This window comes from Narcine bancroftii, chromosome 7 (assembly GCF_036971445.1).
Source record: "Narcine bancroftii isolate sNarBan1 chromosome 7, sNarBan1.hap1, whole genome shotgun sequence".
Classification (NCBI taxonomy): domain Eukaryota; kingdom Metazoa; phylum Chordata; class Chondrichthyes; order Torpediniformes; family Narcinidae; genus Narcine; species Narcine bancroftii.
The window spans coordinates 188,721,000-188,748,123 of record NC_091475.1 but is presented as its reverse complement, the minus strand read 5'-3'; the positions used below and the strand labels follow the sequence as shown (position 1 = coordinate 188,748,123).

General features: G+C 42.3%; 1 protein-coding gene across 1 annotated transcript in view; it reads right to left on the bottom strand.

Moving 5' to 3' along the window:
• The window catches only part of gpr143 (G protein-coupled receptor 143), a 49,872-nt gene extending 36,354 nt beyond the window's left edge, over positions 1 to 13,518 (bottom strand). Inside the window, exon 1 of the mRNA XM_069892539.1 lies at positions 13,260 to 13,518. Coding sequence (XP_069748640.1) covers positions 13,260 to 13,518 — 259 coding nt within the window. The remainder of the gene's footprint in view (positions 1 to 13,259) is intronic.
• Between the last annotated feature and the right edge of the window lie 13,606 nt (positions 13,519 to 27,124).

The following is a 27,124-nucleotide window of genomic DNA, read 5'->3' as shown; positions in this document are numbered from 1 at the left end:
GGCCACCTCTGTTTATAAAGGGCTCAGCAGCTCATCTCTGACATTATCATGCCACCCGACTGGTGGCATTACGATCCGCTCCCTGGGATTGGTCATTTAGTGCTCCCTGGGAGCAGCCAATCAGTGAGCCCCTCTCATTCCCGGGTATGGGTGTTTCCCTGGCTCCACTCAATAGGTTGCCACTGGCCAGCCCATTCGTGTGGGATGCTGCAGCCACATGCTGCTGAGTTGAGCGCCAACTTCAAAGTACTTAGCCCGGCTTGGCCAGCTGTGTAGGCTGCGGGCTCCTGGTGTCGGGTCACTGCTTCGAGCGTGGCATGCTAGGCGGCCCACTACACGACCCCACCCAGAATCAGCGCTCGGCAAGGCCTTGTGCTTGAGAGGCCTGCCCCTTCAGTGTGAGGGAGAGTGGTCAGAGTCAAGGAATACCAGTTTAGGCCAGTCCAGAGTGAAAGTCTGCTTTCTGCCCCCAATATCCAAAAGACATGTTTGTAATGATAGTGATCATGTTTGCAATGCAACTAGCAATGACTTAAATATTATAGCTCTCATTTGATTATACTTGGCGGCCAGCAGGGGCTGACATTGAGCAGGAGACACAATATGCAAGATCTGTAATGGAGACTTGCAGCCTCATGGCATGCCTCATGGTGCTGTTTACAACAACTTTAAAGTAAAGAACCTTTTCCTTCATTCTTGTGTTGTCTAAGAACTCGCACATACGAATACAAGATGAAACAATATTGATCCATTGTGTCATATAACTTTGTATGGGCCTTCATAAGGTCTCTGTGCCCTGCGTCTGACAAATGCATATTTACAAGTCTCAAGTTCTTTAGGTATGAATGTCATCCATGAGCTGCGCTGCTTTGGCTGTGTTGGGGCGAGTGTGCCTAGGTGGTCCTGAAGGAGGGACAAGATGGCCGCAGGGAAATCATCCCCAGTGTCTTTGGGGGCCAGGAATTTCCCCCAGAATCACTCATGGTGTGCCATAAAGCTGCAGAAACCTCTTAGTCCTCTTTAGGAGTGGCCCAGATCCCCAGGAATACCCATGGGAACTCACTCACCCAGAGTCTAGCTATAAGAGCTGCTTTAAGGTGTCGATGGATATGAGGGTAGTAAGCTGTGTATGGTGGTGTGACAGATAATGTTATTTTTTATATTATGAATAGATATGTTTTTGGAAGATAAATTGTGGATTTTTTTTTAGTATAGGTCACAAACAAACACAAACACTTCAGAACACAGATCTCATCTAAAATGCCAGATTTCTGCTCAAGCCAGACAGTCCAGTTGTTAGTGAGATTAGACCAGAGGCCAGAGCTCCTGTCCGAGGTTATATGCTCTGGAATCTCGAACCTAGCCACCCAGTTGTGCAGGAGGGCCCTGCCGCACATTTCCATAGAGGTCTCTGGCAAAGGGATGGCTTCCAGCCATCTGGTCAACCTGTCTACTAGGATCAGTAAGTAGTGTGTGCTTCTGGATATTGGTAGAACACCCATCAGATCTACGTGGACTTGGCTGAAACACCATGATGGTGGTTGAAATGACTGTGTGGATGGCTTTAATGTGGGTATGGATTTTTGAGGTCTAGCACCGCATATAATTCCTGGCCCACTGGCTGACCTCTTTGCAGAAGCCATGCCAGACAAATTGACTAGCAGCCATTTTGACAGTCGCTTTGATGATGGGGTGTGCCAGGTTGTGTATGGCCTTGAAAATGCACCTCCTCCAGGTAGTGGGAATATTGGGACGAGGCTTACCCATAGACGTGTTGCACAGGACGATCTGCCCCCCCCCCCCCCCCCCCCCCCCAGGGCCAAGCTGTACATCCTCCACTGGAGGCCAGTAATCGCAGTGCAATATGCTTCTATGTCCTTGTCCGCTGCCTGAGCTTCCACCAGAGCCTTATAGTCAATGCTAGATGTCGAGGTGTGCACCACCTGTAATGTGGGACTTGACAAGGCATCGGCCACCATGTTGGATTTTCCCACAATATGCTGAATGGGAGTAGAACATTCTGAAATATATGAAATGTGCCTTTATTGCCTGGCTGACCACGGGTTAGAAACCATAGTGAAGGCGAAGGTGAGGGGCTTGTGGTCCGTAAAAATTTGGAACTTCCTGCCCTTAAGGAAGTATCTAAGATGTCTGAATGCCAGGTACAATGCCAGGAGTTCTCTATCAAAAGCACTATCTTTCAGTTCAGGCGTTCGCCAACACCTACGACACTTCCAGTGATGTCCACAGTAACGACCTGGTGTGGAATAGTGGCTTGAACCATGAGGCAGAGAAGAACTATAGGGATAACCAATAAATGCTGGCCTCCAGTGACACTCAGGCCCTGAAAAATTTATTGTGATTTTTTTTTATGAGAGTGAGCACACTTCAGTGATGAAAAATGGAAAACTAAAATGGAAGGTATTGGAAATACTCAGCAGGTCAGACAGAGAAAGTCGATGCTTCATCAGGGGACAAAAGAACAGGTTGACCATGGGTTTAAGCTGTAAACCAGTGGTTTTCAAACTGCCCCCTACACTCACATACCACCTTAACTGTGTTGGTGCTATATATAATGCTAATCTGTGCTTCTAGCCAATAAGGACTTTGGGTGATTTAAATTAGACAGTGGCAAGGTGTGCACTAATGGGTGGCTGGAGTCCAACCTTGATTGATAGATGATGTGACTTTCAAATAAGTTAGACAGGGAGGACATGTGACCACTCGCAATATACACATTCCAGACAGGTAGGGAGGCTTTCCTCCACACACAATAACCCAATTACACCCAATTGACCTACAACCCCTGGTACGTTTTGAACAGTGGGAGGAAACAGGAGCCTGCGCGGAAAACCCACTGTGGCAGATTATAGACATGATTTTGGGAGATAAAGTGTGGCAGGTTTTTTTTAGTGTAGGTCACATATAAATATTTAAAACCTATCTTTTTTTAAAATACTGGAGCTCTGCTCATGCTGGCTCCAAGAGCTTTTGCAAAAGCTTTGGAGAGTGCCCAAGAGGCTTCAATAATTGATTGTAATTTACAAAAGACAAGAAATGAAAGAACTTGTCAGAGCCGTGGGCTTTCTGGAATGGAACTTGCTGTTCTAAGGGGGTCATGTGGTTTTCCAAGCAGAGAGAGTCAAACAGGCTTTCTCTCTGAGAGAGAGAGTGTTCAGTTCTGCAGTTTTACAGTCAGCAGTAGCTGGGACTGGAACAGGACAAGCTGGAAAGCTTGTGGAAAATCCCATTTGGAAGATGGGTTGTGACTGCTTAGTTCAGCCTGGTCAAAGCCCTTGTAGTCCATACAAGAGGAGAGGACTGGCTGTCTCATGTTTCACTTGAAATAAGGGAACTCTGTGGTGACCTGAAAGAAAGAGGTTATCATCTGGAGAACCCTGATGGGGCAAGTTTCTTTGGCAAGACACTGAAGTGGCTGGTTACAAGGAATCAGTTGTGGGTGTCCAGCGAACAACAAATCACTCTCTGAAAACTGACAAGAACCTTCTTGAGCGATAACCATTTACCTTTCTAGCACCATAGCCTGGTGAACTTCATAAATGTTAAATTCTGTGCACAGTATAAGAATTGCCAGCAACCAGTGAACCTGGAGGAATGAGAAGTGAGATTGGACTGTGAATCCAAGAACTTTTCTGAACTTACACATACATTATATACATGTGCGCTTAGAATTAGAAGGGGGTTAAGTTAATAGTGATAAGATAAAGTGTGATCCTGTTTTCATGTTTAAACATAATTAAAAGCAACTTTTGTTTAAGGAACCATTTGTCTTGGTGAATATCTATTGCTGCTGGGTTTTGGGGTCCTCTGGGCTCATTACACCACGCAGACTTGGGGAGAATGAACAAACTCCTACAGAGAGCGTGGGATTCAAACCTCGGTCCTGATTGCTGCCACTGTAGCAGCATTGTTCTAACAGCTGCACTAACCATGCCACATTGGAAAGGAATGAATTTTCCAATTCTGCATTGAGTCTCCAATATTTCTAGCTTTTCCACTGCTTCTTTGTTTTTATTTTTATGAGATGCAAGTTTTTCAAGCGAGGCTAGCATTTCCTGCTGTTTGAGAAGGTAGTGGTGAGTTGCTTTCTTCAACTTCCATATCGGTAGAGTGAATTCTGGATTAAGATCTAGTAACATAAAAGGGATACCTTCTGTTATTGAAGGAGAAACTTTTGGGAGGGAAGGATAAGGGTGGTGGTGTTTCTATAAACTTGAAACTCATGAACTTTGGGAATAGAGATCATAGTTTTGAAAACTGCTGCTGGAATCTTGTTGCTGAGTAATTAGAGCATATTTTGTAAATGGCACACACCAGGTCAAAGTAAACAGTAAATAAGGAAGTAACTATTTAAGTTGGGTGGGGTTGAGTAAACTACCCTGTCATAGATGCTGTCCAGTTCCTTGGATATTGTTAGAAAATTCCATAATATCCCTGAAAGGTCTTTGAGACGAATCACTTTCCAAAGTGCGCACAACTTTCTGGCCAAAGTATTTATACAATTGGTTAAGTTTCTGATTGTTGATGGGCCCTGCACACTGAGAATGTTGGTTATGGGAGCCTTGGTGAAGTGAATGCCATTGCATATGGTTATGAGTTGTTAGACTGTCCCTTGTTGGAGATTTTTACATTTTTAAATTTAAAATTTAGACATACAACACAGTAGCAGGCCATTTCGGCCCATGGGCCAATTACACCCAATTAATCTACACCCTCCGGTATATGTTGAATGGTGGGAGGAAACCAGAGCCCCCAAGAAAAACCCACACGGAGACGGGGAGAATGTACAAACTTCTTACAGACAGCGCAGGGTTTGAACCCCAGTCCCGACCGGTAGCACTGTGCAGGCGATGCGCTAACCACCAACTGTACTCTCCAGATAGATGCCCATCACCTGTCACTATTTTTCATTCAATCAGCTTGGCCTGTCTGTTGTGTATTCCATCATATTGCAGATGAGGACTGCTTCATTTTCTGAGGTATTGTGAATGAAATGAGACACCATGCAATCATCGGTTAACATCCCCACTTCTAACCTTGTGATGGAAGGAAAGTCATTTTAAATTTTAATTATTTTTAAATTTAAATTTAAATGTTTAATTTTTTTTTTAATTATTTAAAATTCATTCTGTGCTGCCTCCTTCTTCTGTGCATAGTAACAGGTCACTTCGGCCAACGGGTCCGTGCTGCCCAATTTATACCCCATCAACCTACATCCCCAGTATGTTTTGAACGGTGTGAGGAAACCAGAGCCCCCAGATAAAACCCACGCAGAGTTGGAAAGAACGTACAAACTCTTTTCAGACAGCGCGGGATTCGAACCCCGGTCTGATCCCAATCGCTGGCGCTGTAATGGCATTGTACTAAGCGCTACACCATCCATGCTGCCATTGATGAAGGAAAGATGGTCAGAAGGGTCTGTTTTCATGCTATAAAACTCTGACTTAGGTGTCGTTGAGCAGAAATAGGACACATTAACTGCCTCTCTTTCTGCAGCTGCTTCCTGATCCCCTGAGAGTTTGGGTCACTTCTGTTTTTGCTTTGAATTTCCTGAATTTGTAGATTCTTGAAATTTCAAAGAAAACTAGTTAAAAAACAAAAATGTATTGCCCTGTTTTGAATAGTTTCTCCTCGTTCCTACGTTATTCCTGAGGGACTAAAGTTAGGAATCCATTCTGTGCTGCCTTCTTCTGTGGAAAGGCAGAGCGAAGAGAAGGTATGGACATTTTTTTTTAAATCCCCTAGATGGGTGAAAAGGAATTAACACTATTCTCATTTCATTCTTCAGACACTGACCCAAGGTAAGAAGTGTGAACAAAAATGTGAAGCCAGGCTGGGCTGACAGACCCATCCTGAAACATCGGGATGGCTGCTGTGTTGTCTGTAAATTGTACAAGTCCTCGGCGCCACCCGTGGGCTCTCTCCTGGGAGAATATTTTGTTAAATGTGGTCCTCTCAGAGCAAAGATACGCAACCAAGAGTTCACTACTTGCTTTGTTGTTCGTGATTTTTCCCACAATCAATGAACCGTGTGGCTTCCCTTAAATGGTTCCACTGAATCCACGTGCTGAGTGAATCAGTAATGAATGTAGATCAAGGATTCACTGAAAGGAAATACAAACTCATGGCCTCTGACCTTCCTGAACTAGTTGACTTAAAAAAAACCCTCTTCATGTGAACAAACTATATTTTTAAAGATATAATTCTAACAATATCCTGTACAATTTTTCTCTTCCCACTACCTTTGCCATTGTTTGCATTTCAACTGCAGGTGCTGCCATTCTTGTCCTTTTACTTCCTTCCCTTCCCACTATCCAGAGACCCAAACAATTTTCTAGGTGAAGCAGCAATTGCATTTCTTCCAACCTCCACTAAGAGTTGATAATATGCTTTCCTCGACATTGAAGAAACCAAACCCAGATTGGATAGCCGCTTTGCAGAACCTCTGCATTGAGTCTGCAGGGATAATCCTGAGCTTCCTGCAGCCGGCCATTTTAGTCATCCATCCCACTCCCACACTGATGTATCACAGTGAGATCCAACACCAGCTGGCAGAAACTGCATCTCATTTTCCATCCATGCACATTGCAGCCTTCTGAATTCTGCAACTTCATGTTACTTGATTTTCATTTTATATCAGTCATTCATCTGTGATATTCACTCAGTTTGTTCACAACACCTTTATTCCAATGCCTACATTCCCACTCCCTCACTACTCATAGTCCCTCATTGACCGGAGAACTTTGGTTACAGCAGTGGTTTTCAAACTCCCCCCCGCCCCCTCCACCCCACCCCACACACTCACATTCCACCTTAAGTAATCCCTAGGCCATCGGTGCTCTGTGATAAGGTGGTATGCGGGTGGGAAGGGAAGGTTGAGAATCACTGTTCAAAACCCAATTCTTGCTGAAATGTTTTGTTTGAGAAAAGTTGTCAATGGCCCATTTCCTTTGCAGTTATGAAACCGTGCACATAACGAGTCAATTGGGTACGATCAAAACTGTGATTTTCAAACTTTTTCTTTCCACTCGCATACCACCTTAAGCAATCCCTTACTAATCACAGAGCACCTATGGCCTAGGGATCACTTAAGGTGGTATGTGAGTGTAGGGGGCAGTTTGAAAACCACTGGTTTACAGCTTAAACCCATGGTCAACCTGTTCTTTTGTCCCCTGATGAAGCATCGACTTTCTCTGTCTGACCTGCTGAGTATTTCCAATACCTTCCATTTTAGTTTTCCATTTTTCATCACTGAAGTGTGCTCACTCTCATAAAAAAAAATCACAATAAATTTTTCAGGGCCTGAGTGTCACTGGAGGCCAGCATTTATTGGTTATCCCTATAGTTCTTCTCTGCCTCATGGTTCAAGCCACTATTCCACACCAGGTCGTTACTGTGGACATCACTGGAAGTGTCGTAGGTAAGGTGTGTACTACACTGAAGCTGAGTTGCAGTATTGTGATAGATCAATATTACAGAGAGCCGCACCCCCATTGTGTAGGAGTCCCTGTTTGTAGAGCATGAGTGGGTCGAGTATAGGTTTACCATTGTTGGAGTTCAACTGAAGTCTGAGTTCTATATCTTCACTTAAGTGAAATAGTGATCGAGTTTAACATTCTCCCTCTGTTTATTTCCCATGTGTTAATAAAGTTACATGTGATTCTAACACTTGTGTGCAGACTCATCTCTCTGCGAACCCACCGAACCTGATATTCTTCCCAACACCACATGGATGGCACTGGCTTGTGGGCTGAAATGGCCTGTTACCATACTGCATATCTAAATTTAATTTCAAAAAATGTAATCTTTTCCAAAAATAAGACTTGTTATAAGGAAGTGGAAAATATGAATCTTCAAATGTGACAATAAAGATCAAGAAAATTTGGCTTTGCATATGACATACCAAAAATGGAAATCTTGAAAAATGCTTACAAATCATTGGTTGGGTCTCGTTTTGGAGCATTGTACAAAGGTATGGGCATCATGCTTAGAAAGGATGCCAATTCCTTGGAGGGATATGAATCAGGATTAGCAGGCTTGATATCGACATACAGGATGATGACTCAAGTTGTGTGGCGGCAATAGGGAAGTTGCAGATCTTTCCCCTCAGGGTGGTAAATGTTAAAGGAAAGCCAGGAGTAGTCTTGATAAGTCAAGCAGGGACAAACATAGTATTGGTGCCCCAAAAGTTCCAGGTGATGAGCATTTCCAATAAGGGGTAAGGTGTGTACTACACTGAAGCTGAATTATAGTATTGTGATAGATCAATATTGCAGAGAGCTGCACCCCCATTAATAAGGGAACCAGGCCCTATTTGTAGAGCATGAGTGGAACAAGTCCCAACCATATCAATGGTATTAACCACCAAGGCTCCCATAACCAATATTCTTGGGATGTAGCACTCACCAGCAATCAGAAACCTAACCAATCATATAAATACTTCAGCTAAAAGAGTGAGTCAGAGGTTGTATGCACGTTGTAATGTGACTTTCCAGGAATATCATGGAATTCTCTAATACTGTGTAAGTGTTTCAAGAGTTACTGACCAGATTACACTATCTGGAATTCAAGCAAACCAACAGCCACAAACAACCAGCAAAAAATGAATAGGTAAAAATACAAAAGTTTAAAATTGGCACCCCCTAGTCAATGGTTAGTTCGCCAATCCTGCAACACACAGTGTCAAGCAACTGTCAAATTCATTTATCCGGCATCTACCAATCCCTGTAGGCACTGGATACCAGGGGTTTTACTGTACACTTTTTGATGGACTTCAAACTAGCTCCTAATGCCCAGCCTGGTCTTACTCATTAATCAACTGAAGCATCCAACCCTCACAATTCTACCATTATTTAATTAGAGTCAAGATTGTGAATCAAATATTCTTTATTCTCCATTCCAGTATTTTTATAAGCATAAACTGCTATGTTCAAACAAAGCAAAAAGAACTCAAGATTATTAAGTGCCATGATCTTTTAATATTTTTCCTGGGACATGGGCGTGGAATATACCTCATTCAGAATATTCCCTTTAAAATATTATTTCATGCCACCTTGATGAATTGCAAGTCTGTATGTATGATGAAGATAATTCATTCCCCGATTTGGTTGAAGCAGCTTGGAATGTGACCAACAATAATGATTTATTTACAAGTCATGGTAATATGAGGCTTGAAGAAGAACTTTCAAATAGAGGTCTTGAGTTCGGGAGGTCCTCGACCCCTCTCACACATTCCCAGTCCTTGTTGATTTTCACTGGTTCTATTAAGCAATGAGTAGGTTGCAAAATGTTTTGATTTCCTTTCAAATCCTACAATGGTGTTATCCCTCCCTATCTCTGTACTCATCTCCAAGCCAACAATCCTGCAAGATATCTGCTATCTTTCAATTCTGAGCTCTTAATCATTCTCCACTATAATCATCCCACCCCTGGTGGCTCTGCCCCAGAATTCCCTTCCTGAGCCTCTATGCTACCATTTTCTTTTAAAATATACTTTAAAACCAGTCTCCTTGACCAGGATTTTTATTATCTGTAATAAACCATTCTCATGTGACTAAGTATCAAAATTTGTTTGATACACTCCTATGAGGAAACTTGTATTTATATATGCACAACCTGGTGTACTTTGCTATCTCACTCATAGGGTAAGTAGCCTATTCCCTCTTGCTGCTTCTCTCACTCTTCTGCACTCTCTTGTGGAGTTTCCCTCCCTCCCATCAATGTGATCTACTGGGATCGTTGTCTGAAGAGGATGCACAAATTCATTGAGGATCCCTTCAACCATCTTTCAGCGGCTTCTGTCGGAAATATCAGAGCCAGCACCACCAGGCTGAAGAACAATTCCTTCCCATGGACAATGAGAATGCTGAACGACGAAAGAAGCTGCTCACACTAACCATCCAACACACACATATTCATGAAACAATATTTATCTATTTATTTATACATATGAATACTTGTCCACCTATTGTTTGTCTGATTGTGTGTCTGCATGTATTGTACCGAGGATTAGAGAACGCGGATTTGTCAGGTTGTATTCGTGCAATCAGATGGCAATAAACTTGACTCACCAAACACACACCACTACCTCATTAGTTTCTGAAATAGTTCTCCGATTTTGTTTAAGTTCAGAAATATGAAGTGTGTGCAGTCCACTGTTTAAGCATACATATTAGGAAAAGGCCACTTAGCCCCTCAATCCTGATCTCCCACTTCATAAAATCATGGCCAATCTGTTGTCAACTTAATTGGCATTCCCATTGATTTGCAGTTTAACTTTTCACCAATTCCCTATTGATAACCTGTCTACCTCTGCCTTTCAAAGATTCATGTTATCAACATTTGAGGGAGAGATTTCCAAAGGCCAGACCCATGTGAGAGGAAAAACAAGTTTACCACATCTCTGTCTTAAGAGGCAGACCCTTGCTTTTAAATGGTTTCAGAATCTCCCAGTAGAGGAAACAGCCTCTCCCCCTGCCCTCTTCAAGCTTCCTTTGGATCTTGTGTTTCAATAATCTGGCATTATTACTATTTTTGCCTGATGCAAAATGTAGCTTGTGGAACTATTACAAATACCAGTTAGACATCAATAAACCAGGCAAGAACCAAAGGGTGTCCTGGAATTAGATGGGTTTTACGTCGATCTCTTGGTCATCACTGTCAATTATGGTTTATTAATACATTCATTTAATTCATTAACTGAATTTGAATCCTCTAGATATCATTGTATGATCTGAACTCACAACATCAGGACTTCCATATCCTTTGGAAGGGGAATCTCAGCAGCATGTTGCAGAGCGATGTTCAATTCCTGAGATTGGCCTGAAGTGATAGAGAGTGATAGAGCAAAGAAACAGCCCTTTCAGGCCATCATCCACACTAACCATTAAGTACTTACTTTACATTAATCCTATTTAGTCATCCCACATTCTCTTCAACTCCCTGCACTCAGTCACCCACACACCAGCGGCAATTTAAAGTAGCCTTTTAATCTACACGCTCACATGTCCTTGCAATAAAACCAGAGCATCCCAGTCAGTCACAAGGAGCATGTGCAAACTCCACACAGTCAGGATCAGAGATCAAGGGTGAACCCAGGTCTTTGGTGCTGCAAAGGAGTACAATGTACAGATGCAATAAAAGTCTTGCTTCTCAATTACACAAAACACACCACCACAAAGTAAGTCACCAGAAAAAGAAATGAAAAAAGAAAATAAACAATAAATGTTTACATTTGGCCAGTTGGAGTGAGCCACAACACTACCAAATGGACAACATTTAGCAACTCTATTCCCGTGGAACCTGCATGGCTACTCACCTCCAAACAAACTTGGTCCAGGGAGCTGTGAATTTGGAACTTGGAATTTGCAGAGTGAAGCAATTGTTTCTTTATTTTTATTCACTTTACACATACAGCATGGTTACAGGCCCTTCGGCCCATGAGCCCATGCTGCCCAATTACACCTAATTGTTCTACAAACCCTTTGAATGGTGTGGGGCAACTGGAGCACCCGGAGGAAACCCACACAGACACAGGGAGAATGCACCAACTCCTTACAGACAGTGCGGGATTCGAACCTGGTCATTCGTGTTGTAACAGCATTGTGCTAACAGTACCACTCAATTATGATATGAGAATAATTCTAAAAGTTGGCAGTGTTGCAGGAGACTGAAGAAGACAATCAAGGTTTTATCGAAGTGTCTAGTGGAACTACTCTAATTTGTCTCCTCAATTTCCCATGAGTCAGGAAAATGAAGAATATTTCATCAGTCCTGCAAGTCTCTCCCTTCCAACATTCCCACATCACATGCTCCTCTGTGCTAGCACAGCTTCATCTACCCACTGCCATCAGACTCTGTGGAAGGAGATGGCACACCCAAAAGTTAATATGCCAAGGGCTTCACCACCACCCACTTGCTGGCATTTCACTGTCATTCCTGCAGTTTCAAATCGCCCCCAACATTTCCTCACTCTACAAGGATGCAAAAATTTTGAAACACTTCTGATATCCAGATGTCAAAATATTTCATTCAACTCAGATGTTGGGAGAATTCACCAAGTGAGCAGTGGCAGTAAAACACAAAAGTCTGCAGACGCTGTGATTGAAGTAAAAACACACAATGCTGGAGAAACTCAGCAGGTCAAACACTATATTTTATATAGCAAAGGAAAAATTAAATAACCAACGTATCGGGCTTGAGCCCTTCATCGATTGTGGAGTATACCTGCGAGTCCCGGGGATTGCGTTTGGTTCATGTTTTCGGAGTCAATGCCAAGGGCATTGAGTTGGAATGTTATGGTATGAGGCATTGGTGAGGCCAATTTTGAAGTATTGTGTACAGTTTTGGCCACCTAACTACAGGAAAGATATCAATAAGATGGAAAAAGCGCAGAGAAGATTTACTAGGATGTTGGCCAGATTACAGGAATGGAGTTACAGGGAAAGGATAAACAGGTTAGGACTTTATTCCCTGGAGCGTAGAAGAATAAGGGGAGATTTGGTAGAGGTATTTAAAATTATGAGGGAGAAAATGTTGGTAGGCTTTGTCTACTGAGGGTAGGTGAGATACAAACCAGAGGACATAAGTTAAGGGTGAAAGGGAAAAAATTTAGGGAGAATATTAGGGGAAACTTCTTCACATAGAGAGTAGTGGGAGTGTGGAATGAGCTGTCAGATGAAGTGGTGAATGCAGGCTCAATCTTTAACATTTAAGAAGAATTTGGACAGGGACACGGATGGGAGAGGTATGGAGGGATATGGTCTGGGTGCAGGTCAGTGGGTCCAGGCAGAAAAATAATTTGGCACAGCCCAGAAGGGCCAAAGGGCCTTTTCCTATGCTGTTCTATGGTTCTATGAAAGTATGAGCAAAATGTAAGCAGGCACCCACACAAAACGGTGGGGTCGAGGGGCAGAAGCCCACAGCCAGGAAGTAAGAGTTGGATAAGGGAGGGAGAGCACACCAGCAAGCAGAGGGAGGAGGGCTGGGTCTGCGAAGGGAGAGGGTCGAAAGCCGGAGGAAAGAAGGCAGGGCAATGGGGAAGAAACAGGGGAAAAAAAGCTGATGCTAATGGAGAGTGCCCCAGACTGAAAGTTGGGTGCTGCGCCTCCAATTTATGGGTGGTCTTGGTTGGAGGGGTCATCACACACACACACAGAGTCCAGAATAAGTGACGGAAGACCCCACTCATTACATGAATTCAACGGTTAAGTCTCTGCTCGGAAGGGAAAGCCACCTACCTGTGCAGCCCAAGATGTCACAGGTATGGATGATGAGTAGGATTTTGGAGGAGACCGAGGGCTTGTGGAGCGAGGACCGGCTGAGCCCGTGGGCACCGAGTCTCCGCTTCGGCAACACCTGGAGGAAGGTGGCGATCAGACTCAGACTGGCACTGGAGATGCAGATGCCGTTGAAGAAGCCGGGTTGGAAGCCCAGGATAAAATCGGTGGCCGGATCCCGAGTGGGACAGCAGAAAGTTTCCAAGCGGGGGGAAGCCATGAGAACAGACAGCGAGAAGGATGCCGAACCGCCTCTCTCTCCCCTGAATCACGGGATGGGTATCATGTGCGTTCACTCAAGTCTCATCGCCCTTGGCATTGACTCCGAAAACATGAACCAAACGCAATCCCCGGGACTCGCAGGTATGACTCCTCCGGGCACATGTGTCCGGCCTTGGGTGAGATACAGGGCGACCTGTCAACCTCCACACACCACTCCTGGAGAAATGGCGCTTTAGAAAAACTTTAGATAACGATTAAAAGCAGTTAAATAGAGCCCCGCCCCCCGCCCCCCAGCCCAATGTTGAACGGGCTCCGGAGGTGGTCGTGGATCTTGCACTTTGAAAGCTCGCTCTCTGATGGTAAGAATCTCCCTTCAGGTCATTTCCACAAACCAAGAATCCTTTAGCACTGGGAGGGGTGAAGAACTTAAAAAAGGAAGATGCGCAATATAATGATCCTCTTTAAAGGCTTGTTCGCAAAAAGGGAGAGGGGGGTTTTGAAAGGCTTCCAGCATTTCCAAGCGATTACTATGTGAGTATTATGTCCACATACCAAGCTAAATATCACCCAAGACCTACGTGTCATCACGTGCATTGTATGAATGGGTCAACGATGGTCTCAAAGATCACAAAAGACACATTTTAAAGTTGCTGCCGCTGGGATGCAACTATCCTCTGAGCCATATTAAGAGGCCAAGCTTTGTGCTTTGATCACAGAGCATATGACCACAAATATTGACGTTAAATCTTTTCATTAGTAGCAGTGAAGCAGTTACTAATTATAGTTTGCAGGTCTGAAACCAAAAATGCTGGAGAACAGACAGCGCCTCTCAGTAAGCCCAGAGCCAAGGGCTATCTCCTTACAATGGGACAATGCTGTGTAAATCTCACCAGGCAGTTTGTGGATTACATTATAAAAATGTAGTTTACACAAGAGTGAGTATGAATGGCTACAAACAACCTGGAGATGTATTTCCTGACCTCCTTAGCCAACCAATCCTAGCACTGAGGTCCTCTAAGCCTCTACTGCCTATGTACTAACTTGCCCTAAAGTTCACCCATTGCCCCTGAATTCACTGAATTGCTCTAGGCAACATTTAGGTATTAAAATTGGATACACAAATTTCAATCATTATTAATGACCAATCTATGAGTTAAAACATAGAAATGCTGGAGGAACTCAGTCGGTCGTGCAGCATCCATAAAAGGTAAAGATATATTGCCGACATTTCGGTCAGCTGCGTGATCAGCTGACTTCAACCAGCATTTCTGGGTTATGACTGCAGTCAGAATGCCTGCAGACTTCTGTGTTTCACACCCATCTATATGAACCCATTTACTAGCACTCCATGCCTTAGCCACTCAAGTACTCATCTGAATACAGCCTAAATGTTGTAGAGTCTTTATCTCTATTACCGACTCACGCAGTGCATACATATTGTGTGCATCTTTATCAGAAGCATCTCAGCCTCAAGGACAGCAAGCAGAGTTTCTCCCAATGGTTCTCAACTTTATTTTCCACTCACATACCCCTTTAAGTAATCCCTTACTAACCACAGAGCACCTATGGCATCCAATGCATTTCCCCGTTTTAAATTCCATCAATCATTCCTTTGGCCACCTGCCCAACTGATCAAGTTCCTGCTACTGTTTTTGGCAACTTTCCTCACTATATAATCCAAGATACTTTAGTGTCATCTGCAAACTTTCTAATCATGTCATATTCATTTTGATCTGAATCATTATTTTAGATCACAACAGCAATGGGCCAGCACCAAACCAGTGTGAATAGTTACGGGGCTCCAGTCTGAAAACAAACTTCTATTGTCACTCTCTACTTTCTTTTGTGACCTAACCTTCCAGAGTAACCGGCTGTGTCCACACATCTTATCAACTGCCTTGCTGATACAGCTCTACTTCCCTCATCGATCTCCTTGGTCACATCTTGAGAAGACTCCATCAGATTTGTGAGGCATGACTGCCCTGCTACAAAACTTTATCCACCCTAGTGTGTGTATATCTTCTCCATCAGAATACTCTTTAGTAATTTACCAACCACAGATGTGAGGCTCACAGGCCTGTTGTTCCAATGCTTTTCCCTGCAGCTGTTCTTGAATACAGGCACATCATTTGCCACCCACCAGCCTTCTTGCACCTCACCTATACTTAATGACCACTCATAAATCTCAGGAAAGGTACCTGGAATTTGCCTTCTAGTTTCCCACAGAGTTCTTGGATATATCTGATCAGGCCTTCTTATACATCAGGACCTTCAGCATCTCCTCAACCATAATACTGACTGTTCTCAAGATACTACCTTTGACTGCCCCAAATTCCTCAGTCCTCTTGTCTTTCTCCACATTAAAAAAGAGTACTCATTGAGAACTTGCCCATCTCATGTTCCCATAGAGTTGAACTGCATTAATTCCTGAGAGGTCCCATTTTTTACTTTGGTTACACGCTTTCCAGGAATTATCCCTTAATATTGTCTGCCAGAGTTATCTCTTGTCCCCTTTCTGCCCTCCTGATTTCTTTTATAGTTCGCTCTTCAGTTCCCAAAACTCTTCCCGGTATAAACTTGATCCCAGCTGCTTATACCTGCCCAATGCCTCCTCATTCTTCACACAGCCTGAATTTCCCTACTCTCCTTCATTACAACAGGAACACGCATGTCCTGAACTCTTATCGATCCACTTTTAAAAAAATCCCATTTTCCTAACATTCCTCTTCCTTCAAACAACTTTTTCCAATTAATGAGCTAATCTTGTCTTATACCTTTAAAATGTTTTCTTGCCCCAATTCCAAATTTTAACTTGTGATCCTGCATTCTCTCCATCATAACTATCTTAAACCTAATAGATTAATAGTCACCAATCCCCAAAGGCTTATCCATGAACTCTTCATTAATTTGTCTTTCCAAATTTCCCGAGACTAGTCCCGTAAGTCTACTTTGCCATTTATTAAGTTAATAGTTCATCATGCACACAGCTAATATCTTGTCTGATCCTTAGACTTTTTGATTCCAAAAATCCTATTATTGCTAACTTTGAATATTGTCCCCTACAGTGATCAATCTATTGAAAGACTCACAATTTTCTAAAGCAACTCCTTTTAACCCCATTTAAAAGATTCCATATAATTCAGACATGAGAGTGTTGTACAAAGACAGATTTATTACAATGGATGTTCTGGTTACACAATTGCTTCAAACAACCTGAGCAGCAATCTTGGTGTTGTGATGCAATGGGTTAATTAAATATATGCTTATAAAAGGGATTAGAATTGGGTTAGCTGTTAGGTTCCACGAATTTCACAGACACAGCCTTGCAAAGTCTAAGGGCAGGTACAAACAGAAGGTTCTGACCTTTATTAACATGTGCAAGCACACCCCAGAAACTGAAACATTTTCAGAGTTGGGGCCATGTGTTTTTTGTAAAGACTGGAAATTGCAACATTTGCAAACTGAAATATCAGGAGGAGAGGTGCAGAGAAGGAGTTAGCAGGAGCCAGTCTGAGAAAAGGCTGGACAGAAGAGGAACCTGCTGAAAAAGGCTCCTTTTTCAAGACTGGGCAGAGTTCTGATAGAGTAGCCTGAGTCCACTCTCTGTGGAAATCAGGAGTGGCGGCCAGTCTTCCCAGTGTGGTGAGGAGGAGAAGAACTCTGTGAGAAGAACCTGGAAAGAAGACAAGTTTCTTCCAGAAGACATGAATTCCTGTTTGGAGTGTCCAACAAGCAACAACCATCTCTTTGTAACCCTCCACAATTTTCCTGCCTGGTAATTCTAAGTAAAGCTCTGAAGTTTGCTTGAATGTAATGACTGTTTGATTCTGTGCACAGGATTGAAGATTACTGGAAACTGTAGCCTTGGAAACGTGGACAGTGGAAGATTGGCCTGTAAAAAGGACTTTCTTGAAAACACTTCCGCTTAGATTAGGTTGGGGGGAGGGATTGTGCAAATAACTTAGTGTTAATAAGTTAAGTGTTGATCTTATTGTCTATACTCAGAGAATTAAACTAATTTTGTTTAAGGAACCATTGATGTATTTCTATTGCTGCTGGTATATGGGGTTCACTGAACTTGTAATATTGGATTTCTGAGTTTTCCACAAGCCTTCTACAAAGGCTATTTGCTCTTATAAATTTCTTTGACGAAGTCCAAAATCCTTCCCCTTAAATGTTAGTCAATTGCTTGCTGGTGAATAGATATCCCAAAGTGTTTTTCTCATTGGCCACACCTCTAGACCTGATATAATGGCTAGTTTTAGGATTTGATTCCTAATAAACCCTGCTGATATTTACCATCTAACTTTACAAAGGACAAAATGATTTGTGTAGTTTAATCCACACTGTGACACTTCTGATCAAATTATATCATATTGAGTTTGTAAGACAAATAAATATTGGTGGAATGCATTAATCAGCAAGATAAAAAGCCAAATTGTAACATTAATTACACTTATTTCAAAGACTTGATCTTGGACATTTAAAAACCATTGATGCATGAAATGGAAAGGACAAAATGAATGATTAAGTTCTAGATTTAAGAAAACAAGTAATATTTCACTTCACAAAGAATTCACCATTTTATTGCATTTAACCAATACAACAAAAAAATTCTGGCAATATTTTATTTATTCTTCAAATGGTACATAGATATTCCTCCACACGTTTGCAAAGTATTTCTCGACATTTGGTTCTTTGTACATTGTGCTATTGTCACCAACAATCGATTGCAAGGATTAAAGTTACAGCTTCAGTGGATTCCAGAGAAGGTTTTACCTACTTTCTCACTATATCTGACTATTTAAATCCATTCTCTCATACAGTAAAACAGTGGCATTAAACACAACATCGAGCCTTCAGCAAAGATTGCAGATGTAATATGACAACTGCATTCCTTGGAATTATTAAGTTTGTTAATTTTTGGCAATTCAAAATTAGGAGTATCTGACACTGCAAAATAAATTACAAAACCTTTCATGAAATAAACCCAATTTGAATAAATTTGACAGATTTTAGTTTCCCTCACTGAATTGTATAGTATTGCATTATGTCTCATCTTTGAACAGCCAGTCAGAAAGTAGGGAAATAAATATCCTGACTTCAAATGATTATAATCTAAGATTATTTTGTTTGAATTATCTCCGGAAAATTTTCAGAATTAGTGTAAATTGCGTGTGAATTAGTGTAAATTGTGAGTGAATTAATGTACATTGTGTGTGAATTAGTGTAAATTGTGAGTGAATTAGTATAAATTGTGTGTGAATTAATGTATATTGTGTGAATTAGTGTAAATTGTCTGAATTGGTGTAAATTGTGTGTGAATTAGTGTACATTGTGTGAATTAGTGTAAATTGTCTGAATTAGTGTAAATTGTCTGTGAATTAGTGTAAATTCTGTGCACATCATGTGAATTAGTGTAAATTGTGTGTGAATTAGTGTAAATTGTGTGTGAATTAGTGTAAATTGTGTGTGAATTAGTGTAAATTGTGTGTGAATTAGTGTATATTGTCTGTGAATTAGTGTAAATTGTCTGAATTAGTGTAAATTGTCTGTGAATTAGTGTAAATTGTCTGTGAATTAGTGTAAATTGTCTGTGAATTAGTGTAAATTGTCTGTGAATTAGTGTAAATTCTGTGCACATCGTGTAAATTAGTGTAAATTGTCTGAATTGGTGTAAATTGTGTGAATTAGTGTAAATTGTGTGTGAATTAGTGTAAATTGTGTGTGAATTAGTGTAAATTGTCTGTGAATTAGTGTAAATTGTCTGTGAATTAGTGTAAATTGTCTGTGAATTAGTGTAAATTGTCTGTGAATTAGTGTAAATTCTGTGCACATCGTGTGAATTAGTGTAAATTGTCTGAATTGATGTAAATTGTGTGTGAATTAGTGTAAATTGTCTGTGAATTAGTGTAAATTGTGTGTGAATTAGTGTAAATTGTCTGTGAATTAGTGTAAATTGTCTGTGAATTAGTGTAAATTGTCTGTGAATTAGTGTAAATTGTCTGTGAATTAGTGTAAATTGTCTGTGAATTAGTGTAAATTGTCTGTGAATTAGTGTAAATTGTCTGTGAATTAGTGTAAATTCTGTGCACATCGTGTGAATTAGTGTAAATTGTCTGAATTGGTGTAAATTGTGTGTGAATTAGTGCAAATTGTCTGAATTGGTGTAAATTGTCTGTGAATTAGTGTAAATTGTCTGTGAATTAGTGTAAATTGTCTGAATTGGTGTAAATTGTATGTGAATTAGTGTAAATTGTCTGTGAATTAGTGTAAATTGTGTGCTGCTGCAGCTTTCTGATTCAATTTTAGAAATACATACCTTCACTGGTTTACTCAGAACCCTTCAGCACAGAAACAAGTCATATGACCCATCTAGTCCACGCCAAACAATTAATCACACCTATTCCCATCAACCTGCATCTGGACCATAGTCCTCCATACCCTCTCATCCATGTACCTATTCAATCTTCCTTAAATGTCAAAATCGAACCCACATCCTCCAGCTCCATTGGCATCTCATTCCACTCTCTGAGTGAAGAAATTCTCTGTAGTTCCTCTTAAAGCAGTGGTCCTCAACCTTTTGCTTTCCACTCACATATCACCTGAAGTAACACCTTACTAACCACACAGCACCTATGGCATAGGATGTTGTAGGTGCTCTGTGGTTAGTAATAGATTACTTAAGGTGGTAAGTGAGCAGAAAGCAAAAGGTTGAGAACCACTGACCTCTATCCTCTAGTTTTTGTCTCACTCAACCTCAGTGAAAAAAGCTTGCAAATCTCCCCTCATTTTCCAACACTCCAGGGAATAAAGTCATAACCTATTCAACTTTTCCCTATAAATCAGCTCTTCAAGTCCCGGCAATATTCTTGTAAAATTTCTCTTCACTCTTTCAATCTTATTTATATCTTTCCTGTAGGAAGGTGACCAAAACAGCACACAATACTCCAAATTTGGCCTCACCTAGCTTATACGATTTCAACATAACATCCCAACTCCTATTATCTGAAATGTTCAGGACCAGGCCTCTGTTGGATAAACAGTTTTTTCCGAATAAATGGTCATTTTTAAAAAACAGCCCAGCAGCAACAGGAAATCACTTGTAACAGTCTTTAAACAACAAGGGAAGGCTTTTAAAGCTTTAAAATAATGTTTCATTCTCACCAAATAAATATTAGCTGCCACCAATCACCGACACCTCCCCACCGAGGTCCCCACTGCTTCCGGGAGCCTGAGGTCCGCACTACAGCCGGCAGCCCGAGGTCCCCGCCACCATCGGGAACCAGAGGTCCCCGCTGCTGTTTGCAGCCCTGGTCAGTTCAGCTCTGAAAAAATTTTGGATAAATGAGGATTTCTGTTTTTCATATATCCTCATCCTAATTTTTTTTTAAAAATTGGATAAATGAGGATTTTGGAGAATCTGATTTCAGATAATTGGAGTTGTACTGTACCTTGATTCATGAAGGCTAAAATATTAAACATATACATTTAAAAATATGTCAGTATACATGTAGAATCATTATCTTGATCTAATGACATGCGTGGCATGCATAAAGACATCTACTGAAAAAAGACATGAACTATTATTTTCTTTCCACCGTGACCATTGTCACATCTCGAAAGATTACACCGTACTGTATAAGTATTCTGAAACCAGAAACAGCCACAATCTTCACCAACATGGAAAAAATGTGAGATCATCATATCAAAATTCTATCAGTCAACATGTTATCTGAATGCATGCACAAACTTCAGAGAAAGAAGTATACGTAATGTTTTACGTTGTGTTACATAGGGACCAGATAATCATCACCAGTTTTTCTCACCTTTAATTCTATCATTCAGTCCTCCACAGTCATGATTCTAGGACAGTGGTCCTCAACCTTTTGCTTTCCATTCACATACCACCTGAAGTAACCCCTTACGAACCACAGAGCACCTATGCCATTGGATGCCATAGGTGCTCTATGGTTAGTAATAGATTACTTACGATGATATGTGAGTGGAAAGCAAAAGGTTGAGAACCACAGTCCGAGAACCATCACTGACCAGGTTAACTATGTCAGCATTACGGATTTGTCTGATGTACGTCGCCTTTCATGTAAACATGTCTCAGTGCCTTTCCATACTTCAATTTAAAAAAAATTCCAATGGGGAAAAGAGTTTCAATTTAATTTCTGATTATTAAGTTGTAATTAGCATTTGCTTGTGAAGGGGAGGAGTATAGAGAAAAGCCATGTAGCAGAGATAGAATTCTAAACACAACATTGAAGGACAGCCAATGGAGCAGGAACACTGACAATTACAACAACAAATAATTGCATTAATGTAAAATAAAACTGTTAGGACTGTTCAAAACACATCACTCTTAATGAACAGACAGGGAAGAATCAATTGAGTTAAAGCCACGATTGCACACAGCAGATATTAAATGAGTTAATGATAACTTGTTTTTCAAACTATCCACCCTTCATCAAATGTTTCTTTGGACTTTTGAAAAAAAAAATTTATTTATTTGTTCAAAAAACAAATAATATATGGCATATGCAGCAATTAAACATAAACATGAACATTTTTTTTATATGTAGAAAAAAAGAAAAGACCCCCTCCCCCACCTCAGCCAACTCTCCTAAGGAGAGCCATAAAGAAAGATAAAAGAAAGAATATTAAAGAAAAAGTTAAATATGCATATTAAAATCTAATCAATATAAATTGAAATGTAAATATTCCGAGTATAACAACCACTTATTAATAAAAAAATTATAATTATCATGCAAAACATATAATTTTTTCCATTATTAAACAATATTTCATCTCATTATGCCATCTATTAATATCAATCATATTCGTATCTTTCTACTTACTAGCAATATATTTTTTCGCTACAGATAAAGCTAAATATACAAAAGCAAGTTGAAACTTATCTAATCCCAAACCTTTCAGAAGTTGCAAACTACCCAATAAAAACACTGTTGGATCTAAAACTATTTTAATCTTATACAGGTATTCTAAAAACCATTGAATTTTCTTCCAAAAAGATGTTTCTTTGGACTTTAACTCTTTTTAAATAGATGGATTGTTTTTAATATTCAATGTCCATCGTTGAGCATCTGAGTCTGTGGTGGATGTCCTTCATCAGTGTGGTCAGAATAAAAATTTATGAGTGAAAATGGCATAAACCTTTTTGTATTCTGATGGAATGATGCATAATAAGACAGGCATTCTGCTCATTGCCTTAATTCTAGCTCATTTTGTCTCATACCTCTTGGACTTTCCCATAACCGATTACCCCTTTTAAGTCTTAGCTTATTTCTTTGCATCTGTTTCAGTTACTGTTTCTGACAGGGCTCTCCAGATCATAACAACTTGCTGTACATATAGTTTTCTCATGAGATCTCTGAATCTTTAGAAAATAAAACAAGTTCTCTGGTTACTAATCCTGCCATGGAAAGATTTTCTCCTTATCAAAATCCTCCATGTTTTGAACATACAGTTCAACTTACCTATGTTCAGCTGTGGGGGGAATAATTGAATGTTATCACCTCATATAAGAATTTCTGCTTTTCTCTGACCAGGTGCTTCCTATACATTTCTAAAGCTTTCTATTTTTATTTTGGATTTCCAGCATCTGCAGCATTTTAGTATAAAAGACTGAGACCTATGAGACATTGACATTTTCATCACAATGAAGACTCTCTAACTTCTGCAAGAGCATTCTGGCTGGTTGCAACACTGCCTGGTATGGAGATGCCAATGTTTAGGACAAGAAAAACGCCAAAGGGTTGATAACTTGGCCCACGACATCACAGACACCAGACTTCACTCCATCGAGGACACCTACAAGTAGTGCCTTAAAAAACTCTATCCTCAAGGACCCCACCACCCAGGACATGCCCTCTTCACTCTGCTTCCATTGGGAAAAAGGTACAGGAGCCTGAAGATGAGCACTCAGCTGTACTAGGACAGCTTCTTCCCCGCTGCCATCAGATTCTAACAAGGAACACTACCTTTTTGTTTTTCTTGCACTATTTTTATTTATTTTGTAATGTGGTTTATATAAACATTTGCCCTGTGATGCCGTAGCAAAACATTGAATTTTGTGGCAGGTTTATGACAATAAAGTTTGATTCTGATTTTGGACTTAAGGTGTGGTCAACTGGCATCTGCTTACTGTTTAATCTGAGCTGTCATGTCATCTGATCAATACATTTCTCAAGCCTGACACTTTAAAAACTACGCTGCTTGGAACTGTATTCAGAACCATGTCATTCAAGCAGTTAGTTTCAAACCTATTGTGGTGCGCTGTGGTGTAGCAAACAAACACAAAACTCAAGAAGACTGTACTAAGGCTTTAATCAGCTTAAAGTAGAACACCAGGTCTGTATAGCTTCTCGTTCCATGTGCCCAACTGGTTTAGGAAGGGGCCAGCTTGAGTCTTTATAATGACAGCCGGCAGGTGGGGCCAGCCTCGCAGATGGCCGACCTGCAGGTACAGTGGTTTCCCCCTTATAGTAGACTGGTAGGAGTGCGGCTAGAGTAGTGGTTGTCTCACCACATTTACCCCCTTCTTTAAAAGAGTCCCAGGGCTGGTGGGGTGTTCTAGGGTATTTACAGTATTTACAAGTTCAACTTCCCAGCACCTTTGTTGCTGGGACCGTCGCAGGGCAGGCTGGTAGGCTGACTTCAGGTCAATCATGGAGAAAACTCTGAACTGGGTTATCTCATTGACCATGTCGGCAATACGGGGCAGTGGGTAGGTGTCCAGCTGGGTGTACCGATTGATGGTCTGGCTATAATTGATGACCATCCTCAGTTTACTGCCCCCTTTTACGACAAGGACCTGGGTTCTATAACTCCCACTGCCAGGAGTCATTTCACCTTGGCCTTGATAAAGGCCCTTTTGGCTGCACTATTGGTTTGCAGTACGGAGTGTAATGACTTTTGACCACTATTGGTTTGCAGTACGGTGTTAGGTAATTGAAAAGGGATGGTGGAGCGCGCACAGGTGGATTTGGAACAGTGGCTGGACTTTGTGGAGTGGGGAGAGTGGGCCACCGAAGGCAAGAGTGAGGCTATGGAGGTGACACTGCAAGTCTAGTCCCAGGATAACCAGAGCACAGAGCTTGGGCATGACCAGTAGCTTGAACACTTGGTATGCTTCCCCCCCCACCATTTTCAAGTTCACTGAGCAGCACCCCTTTTCCGTGATCGAGTGGTCTTGGGATGCAAAAGTGATGGGGCGTTTTGTTGAGTTCACCCTGAGTTTCATTGTCTAGATCACATTCGGTTGCACAAAGTTCTCCATACTACTGTTATCAAACAGGCACTTTGTTACCTTCCTGTTGACAGCAATGTCCATTGTTGAGCATCTGAGTCTGTGGGGGATTTCCTTCATCAGTGTGCTGGACACTAGGACCGCCTCGGGGTCCGAGTCACTGCTCCCCATCAGTTGTGGTGAGCAGCAACCGGCGGGTGGCCTTTGGAGCATGGGGTGCAATGAATGTGCACTCATGTACATGCACGTGTTGACCACGATGTCTGGTCGGCATGCTGGTATGGCTCAGGTCAGTGCAGCTGGGGGGGGTCAGCTGGCCCATGATGGCGGCACATAGGGGATGCAAGCAGTGTCGGCTCGGCCCGGTGGCCTGACTGGAAGTGATGTCATCAGTGCGGGTGAAAGTTGGGTGGTGAAAGATGGCAGCGCCTGTAAAGAGCACAAGGTAGAGTAGCATGGATCAAAAGCCGGGCTGGAAGTGATGTGGGTGCGGGTGGATGCAACGGGAAGAGTAATGGCATCGCCCGGCACTCGCACGTGGAGGGGCCCAGAGGGTCAGGATGCACTCCCGCCTGGTCTCGGAGGACCGCAGCGCACCCGGTGGGTTGGAGAGCCACACTTTAGTGAATTGGCCCTTCTTCCTGCATTGGGAGCAGTGCAAGTTCCTTGCCGGGCAGTTCTTGTGGGAGTGCTGGTCTGACCCACACCGGGACCCACAGTACTTACAGTGGCAGCTGGCATCGGCGGTGGCAATTTCCCCTTCCTTGTGGGGATCTTCAGCAATTGCTGCTGTTGTTGGCATCAGCCAAGCCAGTGAGTGGGACAGGCGAGCATCAAAGACCTCCATATGGTGAGTTGCAGCTTCTAGGGAGCGGACCACTTCCATGATCCTGACGGGGGAGTCATTGTTCTCCTCCAACAGTCTCTTGTCGGGTTGCTCACAACCGCAGCCCTTGCATGCATGCATCTCGGACAAGTTGCTCCACTTCCCCAGCAGTCACGCCAGCTTCAACAGTGCACATGTGTGCTAGCTCTTGTAGAGCCCCCAGGTAAGCGTCAGCCGTCTCAACTAGCTGCTGTACTCTGATGCGGAGTAGGTACTGGGAGTAGAGTATATTTGTCGGGAGCCTTCCAAGGTGGCCATTCCAGGTTCAAAGCCTGTGCAGTCTCTGATGGCCTGGAAAGCACAGGGGCCCAATGTGATAGTACAGACCTATCACCAATGTATATAGTTACAGTATCTAGAGTGTAATGACTGTGCTTACAACAATTGGCTGAGAGCTTAGCCACGCCTACTGTCTGAGCCTTAAAGGGTTGTGTCCCTAGCCAAATCGGATCATTTCGGACTGATCGGCCACCTGTGAAGAGCTCCTGTCTTTTGCTAATAAAAGCCTTGGTTTGGATCAACAAGTCTTTGGTTCTTTTGACGAGCTCTACCCCCAGCTTGGTGTGAGGGCCATGATCCTTTTCTGGTTCGTATTGATGACCTCCTCTTGAGTGCTGATGATCGCCTCTATCACATGCTTCCAGTGCTGAGGGTCCGAGTGCTGAGGGTCCGAGTGCTGAGGGTCCGAGTGCTGAGGGTCCGAGTGCTGAGGGTCCGAGTGCTGAGGGTCCGAGTGCTGAGGGTCCGAGTGCTGAGGGTCCGAGTGCTGAGGGTCCGAGTGCTGAGGGTCCGAGTGCTGAGGGTCCGAGTGCTGAGGGTCCGAGTGCTGAGGGTCCGAGTGCTGAGGGTCCGAGTGCTGAGGGTCCGAGTGCTGAGGGTCCGAGTGCTGAGGGTCCGTGTGCTGAGGGTCCGAGTGCTGAGGGTCTATGTCCAGCCTCTTAAGGGTGAGGAATCTCTCCATGGTCCTCAAATCTTTAATCTGATTAAACTGTGGTGAAGCAAACAAACACAAAACTTGAGAAGACTGTACTACAGGCTTTAATCAGTTTAAAGTTGAACAGCAGGTCTGTATAGCTTCTGTTCCACGTGCCTGACTGGTTTAGGAAGGGGCTGGCTCGAGTCTTTATATGGGCTGGTGATTGACCGCCGGCAATTGGGGCCAGCCTCACAGGTTGCCTACCTACAGATAAAGTGGTTGCCCCCTGCAGTAGGCCGGTAGGAGTGTGGCTATAGTTGTGGTTGTATCACCACACACACTTATTAAACTGTGGAAAATAGCAACTGTTCAAAAAGATAAACAATTGCATATGCTCCTACATTGTACAAATCACTTGTAGTTTTTATAAGATTCAAATAATATGTATTTTATCGACAAGACTTTGAATGGTTAGCATTTATAAAGGACTTGCCTGAACTTTCCTTTTCTCCATCCATTACTTT